Source organism: Phytophthora infestans, genomic scaffold (genome assembly GCF_000142945.1).
Source record: "Phytophthora infestans T30-4 supercont1.8 genomic scaffold, whole genome shotgun sequence".
Lineage (NCBI taxonomy): Eukaryota > Oomycota > Peronosporomycetes > Peronosporales > Peronosporaceae > Phytophthora > Phytophthora infestans.
Genome location: NW_003303751.1, coordinates 2,730,487 through 2,742,794, shown reverse-complemented (window position 1 = coordinate 2,742,794; position 12,308 = coordinate 2,730,487). Strand labels below are relative to the sequence as shown.

The following is a 12,308-nucleotide window of genomic DNA, read 5'->3' as shown; positions in this document are numbered from 1 at the left end:
CCAACGACACTAAACCACTTCCACGTTGGTCGAGACCAAGCCATTGAATCCCTCCAAAAGTCACGCGAGAAAGGGGTCTCAGGATGCCAGGACACCAAGATCATGGAGGCCAGACGACCTTATCGCCTCTTTCTCGGCCTGCTTCACACTCGGTAGAAAACACCGTTTGCATGCTAGCGACGGCTGCTCAACGCCGCGGATTAAGTCCACAAGGTGATCCCAGTAACTCCAGCGAATCCAAGCACCCAGCCGGAGACGCAACTTAACTGCGAGCCTGTTGCTCCGTCGTGATGCGTGTGTCAATGTTCGACCACGTGTAATGAAGCGGCAAGCGAAGCTGCGTGATCCGCGTTCCATCCCTCGCGTTCCTACTAGTCGAAATGACGGCGTGGAACTGGCAAACATCATGCAGTAGCATCCGGAAGAAGCTGTCACGCATCGCCAGTGTAAGTGTACTCGTCGAGACCTCCCACTTCCGGAAGTGAGGCAGCTCGGCACATGGCTCAACATCGTGTTCGAACACGGCGATCTGAGCTCGACAAGCCTCCGTTTTACGCTGAGCAAAGAGCACCACAATCTCTTCGAGGCAGAAGAGGAACCGGCGATGGAGGAAGCGCTCTAGATTGCGAGTGACACAGCCAGCGGTTGCAGCAAACCCATCAACGGTTTTCTTCTTCTTGGGTCTCCTCTTTCGAAGTGAAGGAGCAGCTTCGCTTCGCTGTCGTTGCGCTTCTTGCTCCTTGTTGAGCGTCTCAAAGAGGGTTTCAAGTCGAGTCGAGTCGATGCATTGGCGCAGTAGCAGAGACGGTTGACGCCTTCGCTCTAGAGCTGCGTCGGAAACTGGTCTCTCTCCTGGTGCGTGGAGTTCGTCACACGCCTTGCTGTTCATAAACACACGGGCTTCTCCCACTGACTGCATCATCGCCACTAGCGGCTCTCTCTCGGGGATTTTACAGGGTTTAATCGAAGCATTGAAGTCATTGTCACCTGAGAATGCAACGTCGTAAAGCATTGTGCAGATGACGTTAACCAGCACATTACTGGGGCGATTTGAGGGCGTCGAAGTGGTCGCGACGGCACTGTGGAAGCCCACGAAGGCACGAAGAGTGTTCGCTAGTCCATATTCTTCTTGCAGTCGAGCAGCTTCGTGCTCATTTCCCTGAATTAGCTCCGCGATGCCCAGAGAAACGGCACATTTCGCCAGATTCGCTACCGAAAGAACACGTTGTCTCTGTCTCGTGAGTCTCGCTGGCGTCACCATCTCCGACTGTTTGTTGAGACGTAGCGACACGTGTGGTAACGCTAGTGATAAACTTAATCTCTCGGACAGTACTGCCATTCCGTACACCTTGAAGACTTCAAAAATCTCCCTCGACGTTCGTAGAATGTGCTCTCGATCCAGCTGCTTCATAGCCACTCGTATAGTATCTTCCTTAATCGTATCATTTCCTACAGCAAAATAATGATGTGGAGTAGTACTATCCTTACTCCCCACTGCTTCGTATTCATATTCATCCTTCTCTTCCTCATCCGCCTCGAATATGTCGACCCCTTTAGTGACGATCAGCTCCCCTGTAGTCTCGTCCAGTTGTTCCTCGGGCAAACACGCGAACGGGTTGAACGCCACACTTAGCGGTCCTTTGGCTGCCATCACCGTCTCCCCTTTCTCCTTGGCTGCTTGACTTCTCTCTGTAAAGTGACAATGCAGCATCGAGGCCAATACCGTGTCCAGGTGAGCTCGATAGCCGTCCGCGTCGTCCTTGCGTTGGTGCAACTTAAGCACCAACTCACCCACTACCGCTTCAACCACATCTGCACGTTGCTTCAACTTAATCTTCTTCCAGCTTGCATCTTCCTGGAGGTTTCGACGCTGAACAACAGCGTACCCCATGGCACCGTACACCTGCGCTAGGTTGCGGTTCGTCACCACTGCCAATCTTAAGTTGCGGAATACTCGCGCACTCAATGGCGCTTGGTGGAACTGAGACAACAGACAGCGGCCCACCAACTCGCCAATGACGGCGTCTCCCAGCCACTCGAACACGTCGGCGAGAGCGGCACTGGAAGAACAGCTCTGCAGCGCGTGGAAATGGGCCACCGCGGCCGCCGACGTGGACACAGAGATGTCCTCTTTGTTGTGCTTGGCTTTCTTCACTCGCGCTTGCACATCGCTCTCCGAGAACGAGCGGCGGCGCGTATGCCCATTTCGCCGTTTCTTGGTCATGCTTTTGGGTCTCCCTGTAGAAAAATAACCAATTTCTAGAGTACCGGTAGTACTGCAGTTTGAATTGAAAATATTACTCGTAGTACATGTAATACGGTGAATACCCCACTGGCAAAATAAACCAGAAGTTGGTACCATGGCGTCCTGGGCGGCGCTGAATGTGTCTGGCGGCGATGCCCGAGTCAACCTCGCGGATCAGCGCGCCACAGAAGAGGCTCAAGATGCTGACAATGCCGCGGTGTACGAGCGAGCGCTGCGCTGCCAGCAACAGCGACAAACGGTGGAGGCCAAGACCCTCTATCTGCAGCTACTTAGCGGCCATGTGCGCGTGAGTCCGCGCCTCGAGTATCTTTGCAACAAGAACGTGGCCACAATGGAGCAAGAAGCACAATCTTTCGAGCACGCTCTCGAGTACTTCGCCGCAGCGTTAGCGCTGGACGCCACAGACGTCGTGGTTTGGTATCAAATGGCTACAGCTGCCTTGGAGACAGGTAAGCTGTGGCTCGCGCGGAGGACTTTGGAGGAGGGACTGAAGGTGGATGCCACATACTGGCCTCTAGTCGAGACATTGGCTCAAGTTTTGAGCCAAATTGGAGACGAGGAAGAGTACCAGAGAGTGGCGCAGTATCTGCGTAAGAACGACCCTCACTGTGCTACGTTGAAGGCGCTAGACGGTCCGAAGAAGAGAGCGAGGCCTCCCACGACAAGAGATTTAAAGCTACTTAAGAAAGCGAAGATAAAATTGCAACATTTAAAGGAAATTGCAGACGATGGCGTGACGAAGAGGAGACTACTACTACAAGCGATGAATGACGAGTTGAGGAGTAGGATGCAGCTTAGGAGCTACGAGCTGCAACAACCGTCATGGACTGCGTTAGGGAAACTACTATTGGAAGTGTTCGAGGAGATTAACAGTAGTGAGCACGCAGATGTCATGCGGACGGCGGTGGAGATAAAGGTGGCGTTCGATGCGCAGGAAGTGGAGAGGGCTGTGGAGATGGAGAGGGAAGAGAAGGACGAGACAGTAGAGAAGGACGATACAGACAAACACCCGACGCAACGTAATTCTCCTCCCGTAAAGCGTGCGAAACATAAAGAGACAGCGAGAGTCTCTGCAGCGTTGGAGAGCGCTCTGTCGACAGGGATCTCTGATAACGACACACAAGATAGCAGTACTTACTTAAGTGAACTATTGGCGCTACAGCCCAGAAGAAAGTCACGTCGTAATGAGGAACGATTGCGGGAAGAACATGCTGCGGCAGTGAAGAAAGCTCGCGAACAGGATCTGGCTTATCAGCTCGGAGGCTTCCTCCCTGACTCTATGGACAAGGAAGACAGGGACTCTACCCCGGAGGCAGTCGCGATCGACTGGCTGGCACCTCTGAACGTTGAGCTCGTTGATACCGAGTTCATTATCTCGGACGCCAGCAAGGAAACCCTGTTAAAGACGGCGTCGTTCGTGCTATCGTCTACAGCAGGATATGCGAGTAGTACGGACCTGCAGTCTTCACAGACGTCGCCACGAGAGCTGGCGACACCGACAGTAACGGCACGTGTCGAGTGTGTGACTGGGAGAAGGATTTCGTCTTTTATCAGCGACTACGACGCCCAGACAGTGTCACCTCGTGGCGTTTTGCACTGGATACGGCACTATCTCAACCACTGCGGTACGTGGTCCCACTTGAAGCTTGATAGTGACGAAGAGCTGAACCAAGTGTGTACGTGGCTGGAAAAGGCTCTGAACGGAGAGCTAGATGTCGCTAAAGCGACAACCTCGACGCCGTCCTCTGTAATTACCGTTGCCGATCACTCTCTTAGCCAAAACAGTCGCTTCCTAGGGAATGGAATAACGCTCGGTGCTCAGCTTTTTCTATTGGAATTGCACTTCGATTCGATTCTGCAGCAGCCAGTTCATAGGAAAAGGCGACGCCGGATGAGAAAACTAGTGGAGACTCAACTAGCTCAAGCCCAGAAGCTGCTGTTCGAGTTTGGCTGGCTGGAGGACTCGGAGGAGACTTCACGCTGTCCAACAGGAGGTGAGTTTCTGCGTTTATTCTGGCTCACAGCACGTATGTACGACCGCTGCGGGAACCCTAAAATGGCGCAGCATTACTTCATCAAATGCAGAGAGAAGCTCCTTGAAGTCAACGAAGGAGACGACGACAGTGCTGCCTCGTTTCGAGTTGATTTACCCAATCAAAAAGCCGAAAACGAGATCAGTTTGGCCATTTTGGACGAGAAGATCTCCGGTCTGCGTTTCTCGGACGTGTGCTCCGAGGCTCGACGTTCGTTCGAAACTGGAGATCACGATGGCGTCGTCTCGGTCCTGATAGGACACTTTTTCCCTTCGAATCAAGTCCCTCGGATGAGTGACTTTCTGAACGAATTCGAGACTGACAGTGACGAACTCCCGCGGGGCGAGAACAGCACAAAGCTGTTCGAATTGTTGCTAGAGTCGATTGGCCAAAGCTCCAAGTTCTCGGATGAAGACACGGTGCTCTTTCTACTGACTTCGCTTTACTATGTGGTCGAGTTTTTGGACGGATTGGAAGTCAAGAAAGAGCCCTGTACGACCGATGACTCGATAGACGAAGCGTGTGCGAATGCGCTCGCTGCAATGGACTTTTTACTGTCGCATCTAACCCAGAACAACTGCGAACGGATAGCTACCCGTGACCATGAGTTGTTGCTGCGTGGACTGTGTGTGAGGTGTCTGAAGCCATCGATTTTGCTACGATTCGACTCGCCAAACGACATCTTGACGAGGATACGAAGTGTGTTGGACATGGAGAAGTCGGCGGATGACGAGAGAACGCAGCGGAAGGTCGGAGTGGATGCTATGGCGCGATTACTGTACGTCATCCGGTCGCTATCGTGTGAGGAATTCCGGGATCTGTTCACACTGGTGCCTCATCCTGTCAAGAGGAAGCAGCCACGTCGTGATCGCATCCGGTCGGTTCTTGTGGAGCTGCTGCGCTTCCTGAACAGAGCCTTCCAGGCCGACGACAAGCTCGCGATGTCGTTTCCACTGCTGAAACGATCTGCTATAATGACCTTGTGCTGCACGTTGATGAAAGAGGAGGAGGAGACGATGACACGGAGCGATGCTAAGACCCCAAAACAGCTTTTCGGCAACGGAGCCATCTTGTTCGTGCTCCTGTTTGAGAGTTTCTATCGCCCCGACACGCCTGCGTTGCCTACTCAACTCATCAAGTTGGTTCATCTTCTTCACGAAAGACTCGGACAGCGCGGCATCTGCGGCTTGACGTTCTTTGCTGAGACCTCAGGAGATTCTTGTAAGAGCGCGTGCTTCCTCGAAACGTGCACAGTGCTGTTGAGCAAGTTTGTCCAGCAGAAAGCAAGTGTTCGTGACACAGCAAAGTCTCCGATTAAATCCGACGATGACAGCGCTGAAGAGGACGAGGAAGAAGCTGCTGATTGGTTCCAGAACGAGCTTTGTCAGTGCTATCGTTGCTTGTACGACGTGCAAATCGTACCCGGGTGTGAAGACCACAAAGCAGGGACCACTTTCACGTCTCTCCAGAGCGCACAACAGTCTGTTCGACACGAGGACGCGCTGCGTTTGGCTCGCTTTGCTGTGCCAATTCTATTAGCCACGAAGCCGAAGAATAATGGACAGAAGAAAGAGCGACTCAAGCTCCTGTACGCTGTTCGCGACGCCCTCTCCGACTCGAGCTTCGCAGCTCTATCGGAACACCCTGCTACGGTCTCTCCGCTGTTAGAGACATATCTAACCCCACGTGGTCTGCTTCAAGGGAATGTTTCTCCACCGCTCCCTCTTGATTTCAGCAGCATCACAACAACGTCACCAGATGAAACCTGCTTGGGCCACTTGTGGTACCTCATGGGGGCGAATTTCATCCTCGGACGCGTCAAACGACGAGGAAATCTAAGCGAGTTGACGGAGATGGAGCAACATGTTCGAGAGCGGGTGGAGTTCTTGATGAAGGACGTTTTGTACTATCATCCGGATCGCATTGACTCGTGGATTCGTTTGGGGAAGACCATGAAGGAACTGTATCATGCTGCCACGGATGCGTTCGCGGCGGTGCTCGGACGGAAGCTCCGGATCCAGGCCTTCCAGTGGTACACAACCAAGTTCCTCGCCCGTGACTCGTTGGAAAACACTCGAGGACAGACTGATCTCGACACTTTTTCGTTCCGGAATGTGGTTTTGGGCTGGGATTTGTTCAAAAGGATCAAAGAGTGGCAAGGTAAAGACGCGGACGGACACAAAACTGGCAGCAAAGTCGCGAAGGACTCAACGGAAGAGTCGAAAGAGAGTTCCTTCCAGGACCTAAATCCTCAAATCAAGGTCTCTATTGAAGAGTTTGCCACGACATATATCATGCAAGTGATTGAGTTCGCTCGACGCTGTTTCGAGATGGCTGCACGACTGGCTGAAGAGGCTGTTGAGCACCACAAGACGAAGCTGAAAGAGAAGCGAGACAAGGCTGCAATGGAAGAAGAGACCGACTTGGACGAAGAGCTGGAAGATCTGCAGAACAAGATGATCGAGTGTAACGAAGAGAGCGGTCTACTGCTGTATAATGTGTTGCAGGAGCTCTCGTTGATGAAGGAGATGAACGTCGCACTGTTCCCTCGCGACGTGTACTCTCGCTTGGTCACCAAGACGCTCGCGTATTTCCAAAGAGGATTGGAAGTCCGCGAGGCCAACGAAGACGCCCATGAAGATCTCTTCCGTCTACTGTACATGATCGGCAAAACGTTGAAGAAGAGACGATGGTGCGAGCTACGTCGACACGATCGGACAGATCCCGAGGCTTTAACGACTGCAACGGAAATGGCTGACTGCTTTTCTAAAGCCGAAGCTGCTCGTGAAGAAGGAGACCGAGAACACACTCTCGTCCATGCGTTTTATTCCCTTCAAGCGTTGCGGATAGATCTCACTATCAGCGAGTCTCCGTCGACATCAGCGTTAAGGCTGGTATGTAGCCATTTCTACGAAGAAGAAGAAGACGATGAAGAAGAAAGCGCTGATTCCACTGGGGAGGACGAGAAGAACAGCCAGACGTCCACCCTCTCTGATACCGTGGAGGTCAGCAGCTCCAAGACAACAGAAGCCAGCGAGGCCCAAACCTCCAGCTTCACCAGGAAGGAGGAGATTCTGACGCTGCTGGCGGATGCTGAACGCGATGCTACCGTGTGTGAACTACACGTCACTCTGGCGCGAGGCTGGCTTGCTCTAAATATCGCCGAGGCTCTCGAGTCCATTCCAGACGAAGATCGATACTTCCATCCGTCTCGTTATGTGCTGGCGCGTCTCGTGTACTGGCTGTCAACTTTTTACTCGGCTCTCGAGCAGAGCTCGTACAAGAGCGATAGTATTAACGCACTACTCGAAGCTTTACGAGCGCGTCGAAGCGAAGACCAAGTGGTGGGTCCCTCGGACGCCGCAGCTAGAGCGTTGAAGGAGATGGCCCCCATCTTCGACAAGAGACGCCCGCAGGTGGTAGCGATCTGGTTTTCCGAGTATATTCCGACCGCCAAGAAGTTCGAAGAGCTGAATCAACGACAGATGAAGTACGACTACTACCGACTAAAATATTGGCGCTTCTACGTCGCTCTGCTTCGAGAAAACGCGGCGTATGGGCGACTGAAGGAGGTGGGGGCCTGGGTGCTTGCCTGCAAGGAAGAGCACGACGTGATTGATATCATGCTCGGTATAGTACTGGAAGCAAGAGGAAAGGTGCTGCGTAGTCGACTCCAAGAGTTCCTGACCACAACGGCTGCTGAGAGACCGACGACTGTGATAACGTCGACACAGTTGCCAGAGACTCGACCAGTAGACGCGCTACTTAAGCAGCTAGCCAAGACGTACACTTACTATCTGGAAGTGCTGAATGCGCAGCAACGTCTAAAGCACGTGGTGGACAACTGCGAGTTGTTGTTGGAGAACGCCGAGCTGCCAATGGTAGCTGTGTTCTTCATGGGAGTTACCACGTACTCGACCGAGATGTCGTTATTGGCGAAGGACGCGAGGATTCTGGATGGCGATTTCAACGCAAACGTTGCAGTTATCCTGAATGCTCTACGTCGAGACGAACTGCCTCCTCGTATCTACGACGCACAGGGCGGCGCAGCGTGGGAAACGTACTTAGATGCTGCTCGGTCGTTCTGCGAAGACAAGTGGCCAGAACGTTCAGGCAAAGGCAAACCTGCCAAGAAACACGCGCGCCCAAAAGCCGCTGCTCCAGTCACTCCCGCTCCTGTCTCAGCAAGTCCGTCAGTAACGGACTCAGTTCCCAGTAACATTGGTGCAAATTCAAGTCAGTCGACCGGATAGGAAGAAATTAAAGTCATGTAGCTAAAAAAAACTGATCGTGTAGTCGCAAGGTGTTGCATTCTTTGTAGCGAGAGGTGTTTCTCGTGCAATACCTCACTTCCTGTTTTGCCAGCTACGACGGTCCACCATGCCGCTTATGCTCTCTCAAGTCCAGCGCAACTCACGCAGCTTGTATCGCCGTATTCTTCGCGAGAGCCGCCAGCTAGAACCCGACACGCGTGAGTTCTACCGACGATATGCACGATCCGTTCAGGTAACGTCAATGACACGTTAGTCTGTTGTACGGAGTACTTCAGTACGCGTTGCTGATGCTCATTGCACTGCTTTTTACAGGGCTTTCCTAGCCACGCGGACAACACGAATCCGACAGCCATTCAGAATCACATTCGCCGCGTGGAGCAGGACATCCACTGCGTACTAACGGACCGAAAACTGCAGAATTACATGTAAACGAGAGAAATATCATTGTCATTCCAATTCTCACACGTCGCATAAAACTTTAAATCTTTAGTTAAGTTGCAGTGCGGAGCAGAGTGATGGTCCTGTTATGCATTTCATCCAATCGTCTGCCCCAAAATTGGCGCCAGATTCAAAGTCAAAAGCTGCCGCCAAAGGCCGCGATGGGTGTGACGGGTCTGTTGCCGGTGCTCAAGAGCGTCACGGACCAGGTGCACATATCCAAGTACACAGGCAAGACTTTGGGCGTGGACGCTTCAGACTGGCTGTACAAGGGCGCGTATAGCTGCCCCGTGGACCTCGTGCTAGGGAGACCGACAGACGCGTGCGGAACGAATTAACCTCATTTTTAGTATTTCAAGTCCTTAAATTAGTGCTAAAAACTGCAACTACACGTCACAGATACCTGAACTATGCCATCCAGCATATCAAACTACTGCAAACGCACAACATCACGCCCATATTGGTGTTTGACGGAGCTCCATTGCCGTCTAAAGCCCAGGAAAACGCTAATCGTGGCAGGTCAGACAGTTGAAGTTTCAGCTAATAGTAATCTTCACATTGCTAAAGAAATTATCGCGGCAGATCTCGTCGAGACTGGCAACTCAAGGCCGAGAAGCTGCTGCAGGAGAAAAAAGAGGATCAGGACCCTCGCGCAGTCTTCTCAGCGTGCGCCAGAGCTGTGTCGGTGACCAACGACATGGTCATGAGACTCGTCGCTGTGTTGCGACGGATGAACATCACATTCTACGTCGCCCCATACGAGGCGGACGCTCAGCTGGCGTTTCTATCGAGGCAGAAGATCGTGGACGTGGTCATCTCGCAGGACTCGGACTGCGTGCCGTATGGGGTCAAGACGGTGCTGTTCAAGCTGAGTCCGGATGGATGGGGCAGTGAACTCAAGAGACGAAGTCTGGGCGCCAACGAAGAGCTGTCGCTCGCTGGCTGGACCGAAGAAATGGTGCGTGGTTTGCTGAATCATACTGCTGAGCCTTGAAGGCGGGGTGGCTAAAGTAATGTCGCGTAGTTTATTCAGCTGTGTGTACTCGCTGGATGCGATTACTGTGCGTCGGTCAGTGGCGTCGGCATCATCACAGCTTACAAGCTCGTGAACACGTACAAGACGCCAGCGGAGGTAGGAATGCAGCACCTCGACGTGCATGAGGCCAAAAACGCTGACAAAGACCGGGATTCTGCAGGTGTTGGTAGCATTACAGCAGCAAAAAGGCTCAGCGGTGTCTGAAGATTATCCAGAGCAATTTTACTCGGCGATCCTCACATATCGCCACCAGCTCGTGTTTGATCCGCGTGATGCTGTGCGTCCCCACTCGTTCAATCTGAATTATATCGTAAATTTTCTAACGGTTATGCTTGTTTGATCTACCAGAAGCTGAAAATGTTGAGCCCTCTGGACATTTCCAAAGACATTCTGCCACATGTGGATAAAGGTCTTCACTTCCTCGGCAACGTGGAGCTTCGAGACGACGTTGTCGCGTCCATCGCAGCAGGTGAAATCCATCCAACAACGCATGAAAGTTACGTGTGGAAAGACGCAGCTGCCGCTGTGTTACTTGATGCACAGCAGACAATTTCCAAGACGAAGACGAGCAGAACGCGGTCCTCTACGTCATCGGAAAGCAGCGGCATGCTACTGCCCCATCGACGAGATGACCGAAGCACGAACACTCCAGCCGACTCGTCTCAAGAAGATCCGGTCAACACACGCACAGCGATGCCACGTCTCCTCTACGAGAAGCCACGACCGTCATCGCAATCATCCTGGACGCACCTTGACAGCGTCTTGGGCTCTTCCGACCACATCGTCAACTTCCGTAGTCCAAAGGTAAGCGAGAACTTCAAGCCGCTCCCTGCTTTGCACGACCGTCCCAGCTCCAGTATCAACGCGCAAGATTTAAAGGATTTCGTGCGACGTCCTGTACGGGACCACATTAAGCGTATCCGCAACCCAGTGAACCGAAGACGAGATGGCAAAGGCAGCGGCTTTAAAGGAGAAGTTCTATGCAAGGTCGACCAAGGGCGCAGGTCCAGTCTTGGCGACGTCTCACAAGCAATCGGCGATACCGACCGCTTGACGGATGAAGAGAACGCTCCTCCTCAAGCCAAGCGATCTAAGCTTTCAGGCTGTCCCTCGTCGACCTCGTCGCTGTCTTCAAGGGTATCGGAAGCCGGCAGTCAGTCGCAACTCATCCGTCCAACACCGTTCGGCTGCGGACGACCATCCAGTCCTACAACCAGCACCCAGTTCAACTGGAAGCTGCCACCTCGACACTCTCAGCGTAGCATACAGCAAGTGGTAGCTAGACATTCTCAGAGCATCTTCGCTATGTCGGCAGAGGAGAAATGGGACCGTATTCTAGGCGGCGAACTCGAAGATACCGACCACCAGGTAGGTGACCAAGGAGCGAATAGTGAGTCGCCTCAAGCTCCGATGAATGAGGTGCGCAGAGACCCTAACTAGACACTCAACGCCACACAAATGGAGAGAAAAGTCCTAGCAGTCGTCATTCCTACGACATAAGCGCACTACATACCTCCTCCTGTGCTACAAGGCCAAGCCTTCGGTGGCCGGTCGAGCTTCGTCGTCTTTGCCGCCTCGTGCCGCTTGCAACGCGAAGAGCCGTCGCCTCCGAATTGCGTCCTCGTCTGCAATGCTGAAACTTGGAGAAGACGAGATGCCGACCCCCATGACTGCTACGGGGACAGGTACGAAGCTGGTAGGTCTGCGGTTGTCCACGGGTAGAGGCACGGGCGCCACTAATGCCGCACACGTGGGCGCCTCTCGCGTCACGAAGCTCGTCTCTTCCATTGACTCTTCTAGCGCTCGCATCCAGAGCGAATTACCTCCTTCCGCGGCGTGTGGGGCGCCGCCATCGACGCCTCCACGACGTCCGAAGCGGTCACGCTGGTAGTCCCGTAACGGGGGCATTTTCTCTAGGAATCGTAGATTAGCGGAGACCATCGCACGCTTACGACGCGGCTGGTCGTCGAGCTGGCTGTCCACGAGTCCGAGTCCCGCTTGGCGGAAATACACGTCGTCACAACTCACGTGCTTGGCACTGGGCGACGTCTGCGGACGCGCGCGCTTGGTGGATCGAGCTCGAAGCGCCATGTTTGGATAAGGGTTAGAGGGCTCAGCTGGGTCTTAGTCTGTTGGTTCGAGGAGCGCTTGAACGACTGAGTTCTGCTGCTCAAGAGGCGCTTTGCTTGATCGTTTCACGCAAAGAGACGCGATGTGTATTTTGATTCCAGGGGCTGGTCGCCGTATGGGACTGGATTGTT

The 12,308-nt window shown here is 53.2% G+C and overlaps 2 protein-coding genes across 2 annotated transcripts; one reads left to right on the top strand and one right to left on the bottom strand.

Annotated features, from left to right (window-relative positions):
- Positions 1-145: 145 nt before the first annotated feature.
- On the bottom strand, positions 146-2,224 carry PITG_06546 (uncharacterized protein; the record flags this gene model as incomplete). Its single annotated transcript, XM_002998593.1, has 1 exon — positions 146-2,224. The coding sequence occupies one exon, from the start codon at positions 2,222-2,224 to the stop codon at positions 263-265; it is 1,962 nt and encodes a 653-aa protein (XP_002998639.1).
- A 373-nt stretch (positions 2,225-2,597) lies between these two features.
- PITG_06545 (exonuclease 1, putative) lies at positions 2,598-11,946 on the top strand (the record flags this gene model as incomplete). Its single annotated transcript, XM_002998592.1, has 13 exons — positions 2,598-4,260; positions 4,291-7,929; positions 8,056-8,523; positions 8,621-8,805; positions 8,886-8,966; positions 9,140-9,333; positions 9,411-9,530; positions 9,594-9,969; positions 10,045-10,143; positions 10,226-10,324; positions 10,396-11,415; positions 11,525-11,732; positions 11,861-11,946. 13 exons carry the CDS (start codon positions 2,598-2,600, stop codon positions 11,944-11,946), a joined length of 8,238 nt encoding a protein of 2,745 aa, XP_002998638.1.
- Positions 11,947-12,308: the final 362 nt, after the last annotated feature.